The sequence below is a fragment of the Macaca mulatta genome, chromosome 1, assembly GCF_049350105.2.
Source record: "Macaca mulatta isolate MMU2019108-1 chromosome 1, T2T-MMU8v2.0, whole genome shotgun sequence".
Classification (NCBI taxonomy): domain Eukaryota; kingdom Metazoa; phylum Chordata; class Mammalia; order Primates; family Cercopithecidae; genus Macaca; species Macaca mulatta.
The window spans coordinates 54,951,172-54,966,300 of record NC_133406.1 but is presented as its reverse complement, the minus strand read 5'-3'; the positions used below and the strand labels follow the sequence as shown (position 1 = coordinate 54,966,300).

At 36.5% G+C, this 15,129-nt stretch overlaps 1 protein-coding gene across 2 annotated transcripts in view; it reads right to left on the bottom strand.

Moving 5' to 3' along the window:
• The window catches only part of CRB1 (crumbs cell polarity complex component 1), a 207,904-nt gene that overhangs the window by 130,663 nt on the left and 62,112 nt on the right, over nt 1-15,129 (bottom strand). Inside the window, exons 3-4 of one of the 2 annotated variants that reach the window (XM_001110912.5) lie at nt 9,308-9,503; nt 6,268-6,407 (exon numbers count right to left, since the gene is read on the bottom strand). The exons of the other annotated variant lie outside the window; for it this stretch is intronic. Of the exons in view, the coding sequence (XP_001110912.3) occupies nt 6,268-6,407; nt 9,308-9,503 (336 nt within the window). The remainder of the gene's footprint in view (nt 1-6,267; nt 6,408-9,307; nt 9,504-15,129) is intronic. 2 annotated transcript variants of the gene reach the window in all.

Sequence of the window (15,129 nt, the reverse complement as noted above, 5' to 3'; positions counted from 1 at the left end):
AGGATAAAAATTCAGAGAAGCTGCTAAGTCAAAGGTGTTGAATCATAGAGCATCTGCCTGAAAGGAGGCTGACTGCTATACTGGCATTGATTTAACAAGTTGATGTGCCTGCCCTCAAGGAGTTGGTAAGGGGAATCTGATAAGTTTAGGCTTATGTGGAAACAAGTACTAGTAGCAGTAAAATCACTTAAAAAATTTTGACCAAAAAATTTTAAAGAAAAATTTGATTAATAAGACCTGAAATAAAATGGGATGTCAGGATAACCTGGATTTAACCTGAACATTTTAATGAAAGGCTCCAATTTTTCAAATATTCTTCATTTGTGAAATTGTATTTTAAAATATTTTAAGAGAATAGCTGAAAAGTCAGCAAATATCCCCAAAACCAAACTAAATTATCTTAAAACTCAAAGTAAAGGTAAATCCTTATTTCCTAACACTCAATGAAACAGAATAATAGGTTGTTTTAAATTGGCATGGACTTAGCTGGATTATTTTATTAGGACCAGGAATAAGAACAGTAAAACATAAATGATTTGTCACTTTATAGATAATTAAAATATTAAATATCAATGAAAGTTCTCTACTTGAACTTTTTCTTTGCTTTTACAAATATGGGCAACTGTAAGAACATATACAGTTTTAGTGTATCTGAATGTTTTAACATAACTGGAACCATATTATATGCATTCTTTTTTTTTTTTTGAGACGGAGTCTCGCTCTGTCGCCCAGGCTGGAGTGCAGTGGCCGGATCTCAGCTCACTGCAAGCTCCACCTCCCGGGTTCACGGCATTCTCCTGCCTCAGCCTCCCGAGTAGCTGGGTCTACAGGCACCCGCCACCTCGCCCGGCTAGATTTTTTTTTCCGTATTTTTAGTAGAGACGGGGTTTCACCGTGTTAGCCAGGATGATCTTGATCTCCTGACCTCGTGATCTGCCCGTCTCGGCCTCCCAAAGTGCTGGGATTACAGGCTTGAGCCACCGCGCCCGGCCTATATGCACTCTTTAGCAACTTGCTTTATTCACTCCCTTGCACAGTCTACCAGTGTTAGTAATATAGATCTAACTCATAATTTTTAACCACTGCCAAGTATTTCAGAATATAGATGTGTCATACCTTAACCATTGTCTTACAGTTTAACCTTTGTTTTATGTACATTTTTGCTATTGCAATGTTGCAATGAATATCATTATACATGGCTGTTTGTGTAAGTGTTTGAGTATAACCCTAGAGTTTATGCCTAGAGGTGGAATTTCTGGGTCATAATTTATGTACATTTTTAATTTTAATAAAAACTGCCAAACATCTCTAATTTAGTTGTACCACTTGCACAACCAGCAGTGGATGATTGTGAATGTGGCTCCAAATGTTTGCCAATGTTTTCTATCACCAAATACAAAAATTTTCACCAGTTGGTTGGATAGAATATAGTATCTCACTGTTATTTTGGTTTACATTTTCCCAGTTAATATTGAGCTGAACATTTTTTTTTTTTTACCATTTCATTTTTTTTTCCTGTTTTTTCATTGGGCTGTTTTTCATATTGATTTATAAGAGTATTTATATATTGTGTATAGTGCAAGCCCCAAAATTTAAATTTAGTGGGATGCAAATATAACACTGATGGTCGACAGGATAACATCAACTGTTTTGTAACATGGTAAGAGAAAAGTATAAAGTTTTTTTAAATTTATATTTATTGATTGATATATTTTTAAGACGGATTCTCACTGTATTGTCCAGGGCGGAGGGCACTGGTGTGATCTTGGCTCACTGCAGCCTCCGCCTGCCGGGTTCAAGTGATTCTCCTGCTTCAGCCTCCCAAGTAGCTGGGATTACAGGCGCGTGCCACCAAGCCCAGCTAATTTTTGCATGTTTAGTAGAGAGACGAGGTTTCACCATGTTGGCCAGGCTGGTCTTCCTGACTTCAGGTGATCCACCTGCCTCTGCCTCCCAAAGTGCTAGGATTACAGGCGTGAGCCACTGCGCCAGTCCTGATGTTTTTAAAGAAACACAATTCAACTTCACAGTCGCCTAAGGGCCTTTGCAATATCATTTAACGCTGCTGAGAAATGTTTTGGAAACAGAATTTACATTTGAGAATTATAAAACTTGTAAACTAAATCATAGTATGTCTTGTCTTTAAATTCATTCAACAACTTCCCCTTTCACATAGAATGGAATTCAACATTCTTAATATAACTTTAAAAACTCCCTGCATTCCCACAGTCTTTGTGATGTTTTTCTCTCTTCTAGAAAACTCTCCTTCAAGTGTTTACTTGGCTAACTCTTACTCAGTTTTCAGACGTCATCTTGTATTACTTTCTCAGAATAACTTTCCATCATGGACAGAGATAAATAAGATTCCCTTATTTTCTCTCGTGCCACCCAACTCTTTGGTTTCATTGCTCCTTTCATAATTTTAAATTATATATTTATTTGTGTGTATGGTTTCCTCCCTCAGCAGGCTGTGTGCTTCACAAAACAGAGACTGTGTTCATTTTATTTACCACTCCAATACTGAGCAATATGTAAGTGGTAGACCTTCAGTCACTAGTACTACTCAAAGATTGAAAATAACAATTTAGATTATAATCCTAGTTTAACACATAAACCAGGGAATTGACTATTAAAAGCAAATAATGAGATTATAATATGATTGCTCATTTTGTATTAATAATTTTAATAAACACCTAAATGAGATAATATGTTAAATCATAACCACAACATAAATTCTGCAGCTCAACAGTGTAATACATTTTTTACAAAAAGACCCTTGGGGCCTTTCTCAACAATCTGAAGAAGAAACTTAGAGTCAAAACATTCTTAAAAAAAAAAAAAAAGGAAACTAAAAGAACATGTCAGATCCAGACCCAACAATCCTTTATATTGACCACCCCAACAAAGACCATTCAGAGTCTCTTAAACTTGAATGTCTACTTTTTGAATACTATTATTTCATACTTAAGGTTCTTCAAATACATTAAATAACAGTTTCTACAATAAGTTTTTATTAATTGGTATTTGTTGTGCCACAGTGGACTTATTGAAGAAAGGCTGGACTATTTTCAATTTCCTTCTCATTCTGACTCGAGACGCACATAAACCAGGTTAGGGAGGAATTTAGAATCATCATAAATCCTTTTTTTGCTTTTCCGGCTCATGCATTATCTCATTCCAATCGTGAACATTAGGAAGGTTCTGATTTATAGTCTTGCCAGTCCTGTCCCCACCCCTGAGGCTCTGTGGGGATTTTATTTGCTGCTCTCTTTAACCATGTATATAAATAGACTCCTTCAGTCAAGACTATATTCAATAGTTTTAACAAGCTTTTCTATAAAACTCTGAACAAAGAAACAATATGATACTGAGTCACATCCCCGGGGTTCTTATATTATGTTTGTTTGTTAACAATTTCAATCACATCTGGGCATCAGGAAATCTTTTAAGCTAAGCATTTAAGGTGACTGACACTTCTTGTAATTATTAATTACTTCTGAAATGAGGACCCTAGGCAATTATAGCAGTGGATTCTCGCCATTGTGTTCTGTGGCAGTGGAGTCATGATCTGAAGAAACGGTCTCCTTTTCTATAGTAGTTTGTAGTGTTAACTTTTATCTTTGTATACAACAGCAAGATAGGTTGCAAAGGTATTCAGGATATTCTATCTAGGCAATATTACCATCCGTGCAGTAATCCAGGGCAGAAATCCAGAGGCAAAACTGTCCTAAACCTGTGCCCTTTTCTTACTCCCCACATCATTTCCACCTCCTATGTGACTCTCAGGGCTATCCCCCCACCCTTCAACCACTATTCTGTTAGTTCTAGCAAACAGACTTATCTCTTCAAACTACTGAAGAATCTTCTCCCTAGATTTCCCTGCCTTTAGTTTTATTTTCTTCTATCATCTGCCACGAAGCCAGGGAACTCTTTTGAAATTAACAAAGCAGATTTTGTTACTTCTCTGTCCCATAGTTGGCAGCGCAGATATGCAGCTTTGTGATCTGGCTTCAGTCCAGCTCCCCGGTTCCATTTCTCTACCTCCAGCCCTACACAGTCCAGCATTTTTGCAATCACTCAAAGTTCCACAATTGGACATGCTCTTTGCTTTTTTTTCTCTTTTTTTCTCCTTTTTTTTTTTTTTTTTTTTTTTTTTTTTTTTTTTAAGACGAAGTCTCACTCTGTCGCCCTCAAGTGCAGGCTGGAGTGCAGTGACACTATCTTGGCTCACCGCAACCTCCTCCGCCTCCCGGGTTCAAGCGATTCTCCTGCCTTAGCCCCCTGAGTAGCTGGGACTACAGGTGTGCACCACCACACCCGGCTAATTTTTTTTTCCTTCTTTTTGTACTTTTCGTAGAGATGGGGTTTCACCATGTTGACCAGGCTGGACTCAAACTCCTGATCTCAAGTGATCTGCCTGCTTCGGCCTCCCAAAGTGCTGGCATTACAGGTGTGAGCCAAAGCACCCAGCCAGATGTGCTCTTTTCTGCATGTGCCTGCCACCTTTCTTGCTTCTTTCTTTCTTCTTCTCCTTCTGTTCTTCATTTCTTAAATAAGTAATGGACTACACAACTTTCTAATTTTGATATTCATTTAACTTTTATTTAGTGCTTACTATGCTCCAGGATAAGCCAGGAGTTTTATATACATTACTGGATTTATCTCTGAAACAACTCTATACTGTGGATATTATAAATTAGGAAACTGAGGCTCAGAGCAGTAATTTGTCCAAAGTCACACAGCTACTGAGTACATTTATGGAACTTGCTCAGCCATCTTTAGCTTATCTAAAATGGTGCCTCTTTGAGCAAGCTATCCCTGTACTTCTTTTCTATTCATTTTTACAGAACTTATTATAGCCACTTATTGTACCAAAAATTGTACTATATACGTTTTGACATATGTCTCCCTACTAGGATTTAGGCTCCTTGGAGGAAGGCACGGTACCTTTTTTATTCCCAGATCACTATTGTTTTAGCCACTGAAATTCATGTGGCTTAAATGCTTGAATCCATGAATGAATGGAACATGTACTAGTTGGGTTTCTTGAGGTAGATGTTCTTAACTGCCTGACCATTACAAACTCCCGCCCTCATACATAATTTCCACCTCGTGGTATAGAACTTGCAACATAGTTGCCCTTTCTTGAGTGCTTAATATGTGCCAGACTCTATTTTTATAATTTTACTTTTCATAATAATACTACAAGTAAAATATTTTTATCCCTCTTTTGCAGATGAGGAACTTAAAGATTGAGAGGAACACTTATTCTATGTTTTATTCTATTTTTAGTTTTTTAAGCTTTTAAACTTTTTACTAAAAATTAAAACCCAAACACACACCATAGTCTAGACCTACATGGAGTCAGGATCATCAATATCACTGTCTTCCACCTCCACATCTTGTCCCACTGAAATATCTTCAGCAGCAATAACACACATGGAGCTGTCATCTCCTAAGATAACAGTGCCTTCTTTTGGAATACTTCCTGAGGGACCGCCACAATCCCATGGATAGTGAGTGATGCTACAATGTTAAGACAGCCATGACATCACTCGGTAGTAGGACTTGTTCAGCTCCATTGTAATCTTACAGGACCACAGTTGTATATGCAGTCCATCATTGACCAAAATGTTGTTATGTAATGCAAAGCTGTATGTCAGGCAGTTTGTTTCCCAAAATAAGCATCAATATTTGCCTGTGGCCTGTAATGTAACACAAATGTTACGTACTGTTTTCTATTGATTCTTTTATCACCTCTACACTCAAGTCTAATTATCCTCTATATGTGAACTTTGGTTATGGTTTATAGATAATTAACTTTTTATTGTATTAACAAATATAACTGGTTACATTACAAATGCCTAAGATAGTAAAAGTTCCTAATAGTTTAACATTATTTCATTGGTTTCTATATATTCCTGCCATATAAAAGAATATCTTGGAAAAAAAGACAGCATCTTCCAGTGAATTTTTATCCATGAAGATCATGCTGAATTTCATCTTTTCATTGATTTTCTTCCCCTCTGTTCCCCTAGAGGGTTATGATCATTGGGCAACTTAGTAACCTACTTTAGACAATATTTAGTATAGTGGTAAATATGTTTGAGCACTGAAGAATAAAACTAAATTAAACAATAATAGCTAGAAGAAATAATTGACTTAAAACATTTAACGAAAGTAATTTTTCGTTTCATTTGCTATAAGCGATATGTTTCTATTCTAAACAAATGAAAAATAATTGGTGGAAGGTATTTTGTCACTTACCAGGCCAGCAGTGACAAGTGTAATTGTCAACACTGTCCTCACATGTAGCATTATTATGACAAGGTTTTGACCAACAAAGAGGCATCAGGGTCTCACAGTGTGTCCCTGTGAATCCACTACCCGTGCAGTTACAGCTATATCTGGAAAGTAATGAAATTTTCATGTCAACTCTTGGTCATATTGAGATAAGATATCTTTATACTGTTTCTTCATGTCCATCAACCCAAGACCCATGGCATAGTCTTACTACCTCAAAAACTCTGGGGAATTATCTATACAGGACTGAATGCATGATTATTTACTTATTAATGTCTTATTATCTTTTAAAAAATCTAGCTTCATGCTAATTTTTTAAAAGTACAGCTTCATGCAAATCATGACTATTCAGTTTCTCATTCATAAACTGAATATAGTACCTATGTTACAAGGTTATTGTGACAATTATGTATGTGTATAAAGAATAGACACATATCTGAAGGTACTAAATATAAAGAATCCCATGTATCTGAAGGTACTAAATATGTTGCTACTAAATAGCACTTAATAAAATTGTTAACATGTTTTAAGGTGGTAGAGAATGATTTATACCATCATGGCACTCTGTTATACAGAGAGCCCATTAATAAGGTCTCATATGAAAAAATGAAAACATAAATTATGAAAAACTCAGGAAAAGCCTTCATTAAATGAATTGTGACTTATGATGTTCTCTTATTTTTAGATTGCAAGAATATTTAAACCTTACTATTTCTAATTATTCACGGATTCACTGGAATTATCAAATAGCCCCAAAATACACATCTAATGAAGAAAGTTGTTGATTTTATTAAGAGGAGATGTTAATTTAGGTGAGGGTCTCCTCAAGGATTTAGTATTGGAAAAAATGGATCTGCACACTCAGCTTAGGCAAAATGAGGATCTTGGGAAAAGAATATCTATGAATTTATGAGGCACATAGAGTCCTCTTCGCTATGGCTGTGTGTGTTTTTATCAACAACCAAATATTATAAGTGACTATAATCTTCATATGTGTTGTATGAAATCTATTTACTATTCCATTTGTTCAATTAAAAATACCTACTAAAAATCTAGTATAGGTAAAACATTAGTAACAAGAACCCTGTGGTCAAAGGGCTTGGCTGGCTGACTAATGGACCTCAGTTCATGGAATTAGAAGCTCCATTTGCACAATTCCTTTGGTCTTCAAGAAGTTCTTCCCCCCCCCCCACCCCGTATACCTCATAGCAAACATTTTAAATTTTTGTGAGAAAACAAAGTCAGGTTGTATTGGATCGATCTTATGACTATCATCTCAAAATTTAGGCAAAAAGAGATAATGGCACAATAGGGAAACTATTCATGGCATATTCAAGAGAGAGAATAAAAGACAGCAAAGTTTTAGCCTTGTTTTGTTTACATTTCCAAAGGAATCAAAATGTTGTGTCATTTCTGTCCTGAGGCTTTCTGGAAACAGTGGAGTAGGGAGGGGTGAGCCTCCTTTTCCTCTGGAGGTCTTGTGTGGAAATTTCCATTGTGACCTGTCTGTCTCTGTGTTGGCCAGTTACCTGTCTCCAGGAATGTAGATTTACGCCCCTAGAGCATTATTGGGGTACAACTAAAAGTCAAAGACAAGACATGGAATGTAATTAAAAGTTATATTTTATATTTTAAAAAGAATATACAACCACATTGTTCTATTTAAAATTTGAGGGCCAGGCACGGTGACTCAAGCCTGTAATCCCAACACTTTGGGAGGCCGAGGTGGGTGGATCACCTGTGGTCAGGAGTTCGAGACCAGTCTCGCCAACATGGTGAAACCGCATCTCTACTAAAAATACAAAAATTAGCCAGGCATGGTGGCGGGCATATGGAATACCAGCTACTCGGGAGGCTGAGGCAGGAGAATTGCTTGAACCGGGAGGCAGAGGTTGCAGTGAACCAAGATCACACCACTGCACTTCAGCCTGGGTGACAGAGCAAGAAAAAAAAAAGTCTATTATTTTGATTATTTTGTTGCAAATTTTTGAAGCATATGTGCCTTTTATTGCTCTTCTTTTAACTCTGATTCACTTTGAAATTAGATTTGGGATAAATCATGTCTTATTTACTAAATAAAGAAAAACTGGATTCTGGTCCTCCTTTTGCAAAGAATTAATTCTGTGAACTTGTGGGCGTCTTCTCATTTCCCTAAACTTTAGATTCCTTATTGTAATATGGAAACATTAATACTCATCTTGCCTTCCACTGAGCTGTTGAAGGATCAAACAAGATAATTTTAAGTGCTAATCTTTTTAAAAATTGTTATGCATTTGATAACTCAGTATCATGGCTTAAACAAGTGTTAGAAAGTTTTTCAGTGTTGTGGCTTAAATAAGTATTAGAAAGTTCTTTTAAAAATGTTTTATATGAGCTCAATTACTGTTACACACATTTATTATATTCATCATATTGAGAGGTAATTCATTGCTGTTCTATTTTGCCTGAAAGCCAATGATAGACTTCAGTTTGAAGCAGAATCACATGGCTATTTCTCACCATTATGCTTTTTCAAAAATATTCACCCAATTCCCTGAACACGTGGAAATTAATTCAAGATATAAGTAATTAGATATCACTGCCCTTTCCAACATGGTCATGGTTTGTATAACATTTTTAAAGGATTTATTGTTGTCATCTGATTTATATCCTTGACATACAGATACAACCTTATATACATATATATAATAATCTATAGTTTTGTTTTTGCACCTTTCCTATCTACAACAGGTTTATTTCATGCAATTGAAAAATTGGCAGTTTTCCATAGGATAAGCAGTTCTAAACTATTACAAGAATTACTTGTAAAATCTTCCCTCTTGAGACAGATGGTCTCCAAGAATACCCTTTTTAGTGAAATCTGAATGTTTTCATTAGTTAAAGTATAAAGTTACCCCTCCAAATTTTAAGCCGAGAATGTGAGAGCTCTAAATTCACCAGAGTGGTAAAATAGTTCTTGGTCAGGGAGTTCTAAGGCAATCACCCAACGCCAGAGAAAATGTACCTGTTTTCTCCATCCACACACAGCCCTCCATGGAGACAAGGTTGACTGGCACACTCATCAATGTTGAGTTCACAATGATCCCCTAGGAATCCAGGGGCACAGTCGCAGAAATAGGCCCCCAGAGCATCCTGACAAGTTGCACCATTTAAACAAGGCTGGGACCAACATTCATCAATTTCCAATTCACAGTTTATACCTTTTTAAAAAGTCAGCACAGAAAAAACAGAAAAAGTTTTAGCAAAGTGTTCACAATTCAGCAATTTGACAATGCTTTGTTTACCAGAGCACTTGTCAAACGTTCTGTTACCCAAAATAATTTCCCCCTTAATTGTAATTGATATTAACTTTTGGTGTGCTTGTGGGAAGTTGCACAAGGCAGAGCAGCTGTTACAAAGAATTATTGCATACAACAGCTTGTGGTGTTTAGTCCGTGAAAACAAATAAGTCATTTTTAGAACAAAGTTGATTGTTAACTGCACTTTTGTTGGAAGCCTAAAAGTGGCTGGTCGATGTTTTTCTATTATTTTTAAACACTTAATTTAGTAAAGCAGCAGAGAGAACAGTGGGTAAGAGCTCAGACTCCAAAGCCAGACAGTTGGGTCGGGATCCTGGCACAGCCACTTATTAGCTGTATGACCTTGGGCAAGTTTCTCAGCCTTTCCATGTTTCAGCTTCCTCACGTGAAAAAGACAATAGTGGTAATTATCTCATAAGACTCTTAGTATAATTAAATGTGTTCAAAAGTACTTATAACAGTACCTGATACATACTATTTGCTAGAGAAAAAACACTTTTTTCGGCAAAAAAAAATCTATTGTACTAATATAATGTGCAACTATTGATCTAAGTGCTCATTTTGCATAGACATTTTTATCTTAATTTTTCTTTTTGTAAAATACTACCTTTAAATACAAAAATTGGTGACTTAATGCAATTAATGGCATCATTAGAAGCTGTTAACACTTCATTTTAAGGTAATGTTATATTAAAACAAACTGTACTTATCCTCCCAAAATTAGTAGGTAAGTATTATTTGCTAAACAAAATAAGTTTATGATTTTTACAGGTTGTAGCAGTATTTAAATAACAAACTATTTTATTAAATGTCAAAACAGTATTTGATATGCAATAATCACATTTGCATACAGGTTTTAAAAGACACAAAAGGAGGAATATCCATACTTACCCATCTTTGTTTCTGTGTTTCTAATCCCAAATAATAAATTATATATTAAAATGATATTAAAAGATTTTCAAATAGCTCAGAAGTCAGTAGTAGTTTGATTTGTACCCATTTTTCTTGACAGAAAATGCAGCAGGATATTCTAACACCATCTATTATTTACAACTGTTACGAGATTCAACAAATACCCAACTTAAAAGAGAATCCAGCATATTAAATTTGATTGTTTTTTGAAAAATAAAAAACTTAAACATTAAATTTATGTCCATAAAAATGGAAACTTTTGCAATAGCACTTGTTTCCAGGTAAATGGTTTGCTCTTTAAGGCTTAGCTATTTCTTACGCAGTCTGTGAATGAGATTTTCCATGGCTCTTTTACTTGGCATAACTAAGGTCCTGGAAAAGTGGAAAGAACATAAAGTTTTTAGATAGACCATCCAGGACTGAGCTCTGCTCTGTCACTACTAACAACGAGGCTGGATACAGTAAATGCTACATCAATGGTAGGTATTACTATAGCGTGTTTGTCATTTCCTGCATTCCATCTTTAATTCTTCAGGGTAGGTAGAATAAAAAATGTATGAAAAGTGACAGGAAGCAAGGACAACTCTAAAAGAGAATTTAGAATAACCATAAACTCACTTATCAATAAATATAAATGACATTACGGGGAGTATAAACTATAGAGACTGGAAAAATTTGGAGCAGCCAGCATGTCAAATACCATTAAAAAAGATCAACAATTAAAGTAGAAAAAGCCACAGAGCTATAGTAAATAGTTAAAATTAGGTAATAAATATTTGAAGTGGATTAATAGCCTTACAGCGAGAGGAGAAGAAGGTAGAAAATGGGGCTTTCCAGTACTGGAAAGTTGAAGGTCAAAAACTAGAAGGTTTAGAGAGCAATGACAGACACATCCCTGAGATGCTTCTCATGAAGTCGGTGATTGTTGGGGAGATGTCAAGATAGAGAAGGAGTGACAGCGTATGGGCATGGAGAGACCAGGTGACAGAGGTCCTGCCAAAAGTTTAATAGAAGCAAGGAAATGAGAAGCCTCAGGATGTGGTGATAATTTTGGTTGTAAAGCAGGTTTGAATGACGCTAGAGTCTAACTTGAAATTGGATCAATGTATGACTGCAGTGGATTAAAGATGAAGGTGATCGAGAATAAGAAGCTCACGAAATTCCAAAAGCATGGTCCATACAATTCCATAATGGCTTCTAACTGCATTTGAGTAAAGTGAAAACTTATTTTAACCTTTTTAATATTTGTTTTATTTCCTATTAAAATTCTGCCATCACTCTAAGTGCTAGTCATATGTCATACCAGACTGTTTGCTTTTCCTCAAACCTACCATATACCTCTACCACTCCAAGTTTTTGTACACACTGATCTCTCTCTGCAATGCTTTTTCCCCCTTGTCCACCCAATGAAGGCATCCTTTTAAAACTTAAGTTAACTGTCCCACCAGTGGACTCATAGGAACAGTGGTTTCAGCAAGAAAGCCAGCCTTCCTTCTTGTCCTTAAGAATCATGGAGATAAGAACTCTTTAAAGAGGATTGTGTGGAAAGTGGTTTCATAGAATAAATGCCAAGTTTCAGCAAAAGCCATGGGATTAAAGGTGCATTGGGAAAGATAAAAATGTTCGGTTTATCTATTTGTAGTTGAGAAGAGACTATAGGTAGAGAAACAGGTGATCACTCTAACAGAAGTCATAAAGATTTTGCCCTGTGACATTTCACATAAGCGAATGTAGGTATACATTAGCAATCTGTACCTCCAGACCAGATCACCCTTCTTTTTTTTTTTTTTTTTTTTTGTTGTTGTTTGTTTGTTTTTTTTTCTGAGACGGAGTCTCACTTGTCTCACTTTGTCACCAGTGGTGCTATCTTGGTTCACTGCAACCTCTGCCTCCCAGGTTCAAGCAATTCTCATGCCTCAGCCTTCCAGGTAACTGGGACTACAGGCACATGCCACCATGCTCAGCTAATTTTTGTATTTTTAGTAGAGACGGGGTTTCACCATGTTGGTCAGGCTGGTCTCAAACTCCTGACCTCAAGTGATCCACCTGCCTCAGCCTCCCAAAGTGCTGGGATTACAGGCATGAGCCACTGCGTCTGGCCCAGATCATCCTTCTGATACTGTCTGTAGAATGTCTTCTTCAGTTATCTCACAGGCATTGATATGTTGGCTGTGTCCCCACCCAAATCTCATCTTGAATTCCCAGGTATTGTGGGAGGGGCCCGGTGGGAGGTAATTGAATCATGGGGGCGGGTCTTTCCTTTGCTGTTCTTGTGATAGTGAATAAGTCTCAAAAGATCTGATGGTTTTGTAAGGGAGAGTTGCCCTACACAAGCTCTCTCTTTGTCTGCTGCCATCCATGTAAGACAGGACTTGCTCCTCCTTACCTCCTGCCATGATTGTGAGACCTCCCAAGCCATGTGGAACTGTGAGTTAACTAAATCATTTTCCTGTATAAATCACCCAGTCTTGGGTATGTCTTGATTAGCAGAGTGAAAAATGGACAATACAGTCATCATTCCCCAATTCCAAATAATGATAACCTTCCTCTCCCCACTCATGCTGATCTGCTCCACCCCCATCCCTGCCAAAACTCTCCTCTCAGTGAATGGTATTATCATCCAGGTCACCCAAGCCATAGTTCTAGGAGTTACCATCTTATTTGCTACTATTCCCCATATCTTAATTAGTCATCAAATCTCATCATTTCTCTCTTAGAAATGGATCTAAGGTGCCATCCTTATGGCTGTGGCCTTAAGTCAACCCTCATCATGTCTCATCTGCTCATACTACTACTAACTTCTCTTTTCGTACTCACTCTCTAGATTTCTATATAAATGTGATCACTATAAAGTACAAGTATGATTGTACCATTGTCTGCTTAAATTTTTGACATCATCCCCTCTCTATCTGCCAGTCTCTGAAGTAAAGCACAATTGCCTTGTAATGCAGTAGAAGCTTCTAAAAGATGTAGATGCTACTGGTGCTACCCACTGCAGTGTGCTCACAGCTCCACTGTATCTCAACACCCTAGGCTGCATATAGGTGTTTTCCTTAATTGTAAGCCCCACTCCTTACTCCCTCCTTCCCCAGGCTAGCTCCAATTACTTCCCAAATATCCAGTTCGTGTATCCCATGATTCTGGAAACTATACTTACTTATATTTGCCTCTAATGCTGCTCCACTGTGCTCTCAAAATTCCCCTTAATATAAATGTCTAGATATATTGTCCTCAATTGCTTATTTTTCTATTTTATCTACAAAATTGTGAGCTCCTTGAGGTCAGGGTCTTTGACCTTTAACACCAGTATCTGTGGCATTTAGCACATATTCTTGAATATAAAAAAATGCTCAATAAATGTTGAATGCATGAGTAATCAAGTCACAGCTATGGAATAATCAACCACCTCTACAGGAAGGCAAACTGTATGCCAATACAGAGCTTCTCAGTGCTTCTACAAGCCTGGGCCATAAATCAAAAGCCCAAAAGTCAAATTTGTGTCTTTGGCAAATGTTTAAAACATATTATGGTTTCAGAATGATTGTGCCCCAAACTTCTGATCAGTATTTAGAGACTTTGCACTCCAATTGGCATCTTTTGGCATTCAGAGATCCTTGTTAACATTCTGTGCCACAAGATAATGCACATTATATTTTATCAGGATGGAACAGGTCTTGACTCTGACGCTGTCCTCATCATTCTTTACAGTGGGCAGGGAGCACACCATGCACACAGCAAGTCGTTGATAAGCCATTCTGAATGCCTTTCTCATTATCTGCAGAGTTCACGCTTTGGAAATAATTGTAGTCTGTCTTCAGACTATCATCTTAAATTTCAGATTCCATTCAATGTATTTGATGCCTAACAGGTCTCTATGCACCATATTTTTCTTTTGAATAAGAATTATGCATGCTATTTTGGGACTTTTTATGTATATCAAGTACAACAATTATCAGTGCAAGTCGGTGACACAAGTATCAGAGCAATGTGGAACTGTAGCATTCGGTTTTCATTACCATGATAGATTTACAGTAAATTCTCCTCCTACATAATCTGTTTAACATCCTAAAGCAATAGGGAGAGGCTAGATGACTTCCTGCTCTGATTAATAACATTAAATAAGCATAACAATATTTAGCAAGATGTTAGAAGAAATTAAAGGTAGATAATTATTATTTTCAGTGGGAACATCTTTGGAGTTTTAGCCAATGAGATTTCCGGCTTGTGAATTTAGACATACCTTTCCTAAGGACACCAAAAATAACAAAATTCTCTTTCTGAATCACTCACTTAAAGCAGATTTTACAAGCCCAGGATTCTATCTCTGAAGGACTGCCGAATTTTGTCAATTCTAAGACTCCTTTTTTTCCTCCCTCACATTTTTAACATCTCTAGAACCGAGATGCACTTTACAATCAGCAGTGTCTTAGCTTCATGTTATAACTTAGCCAAATAGTTTTTTCATTTTTAATGATATCTGAAATGTAAGTAAGACTGAGGATGTATTAAATCTTGTGATACAGAAAATTTATCTTAATAAATGTTATTAATACTTTGTCATTATTTTATTTAACTATTTTATTATATTTTATTATTTTGTTATTATGACTATTAT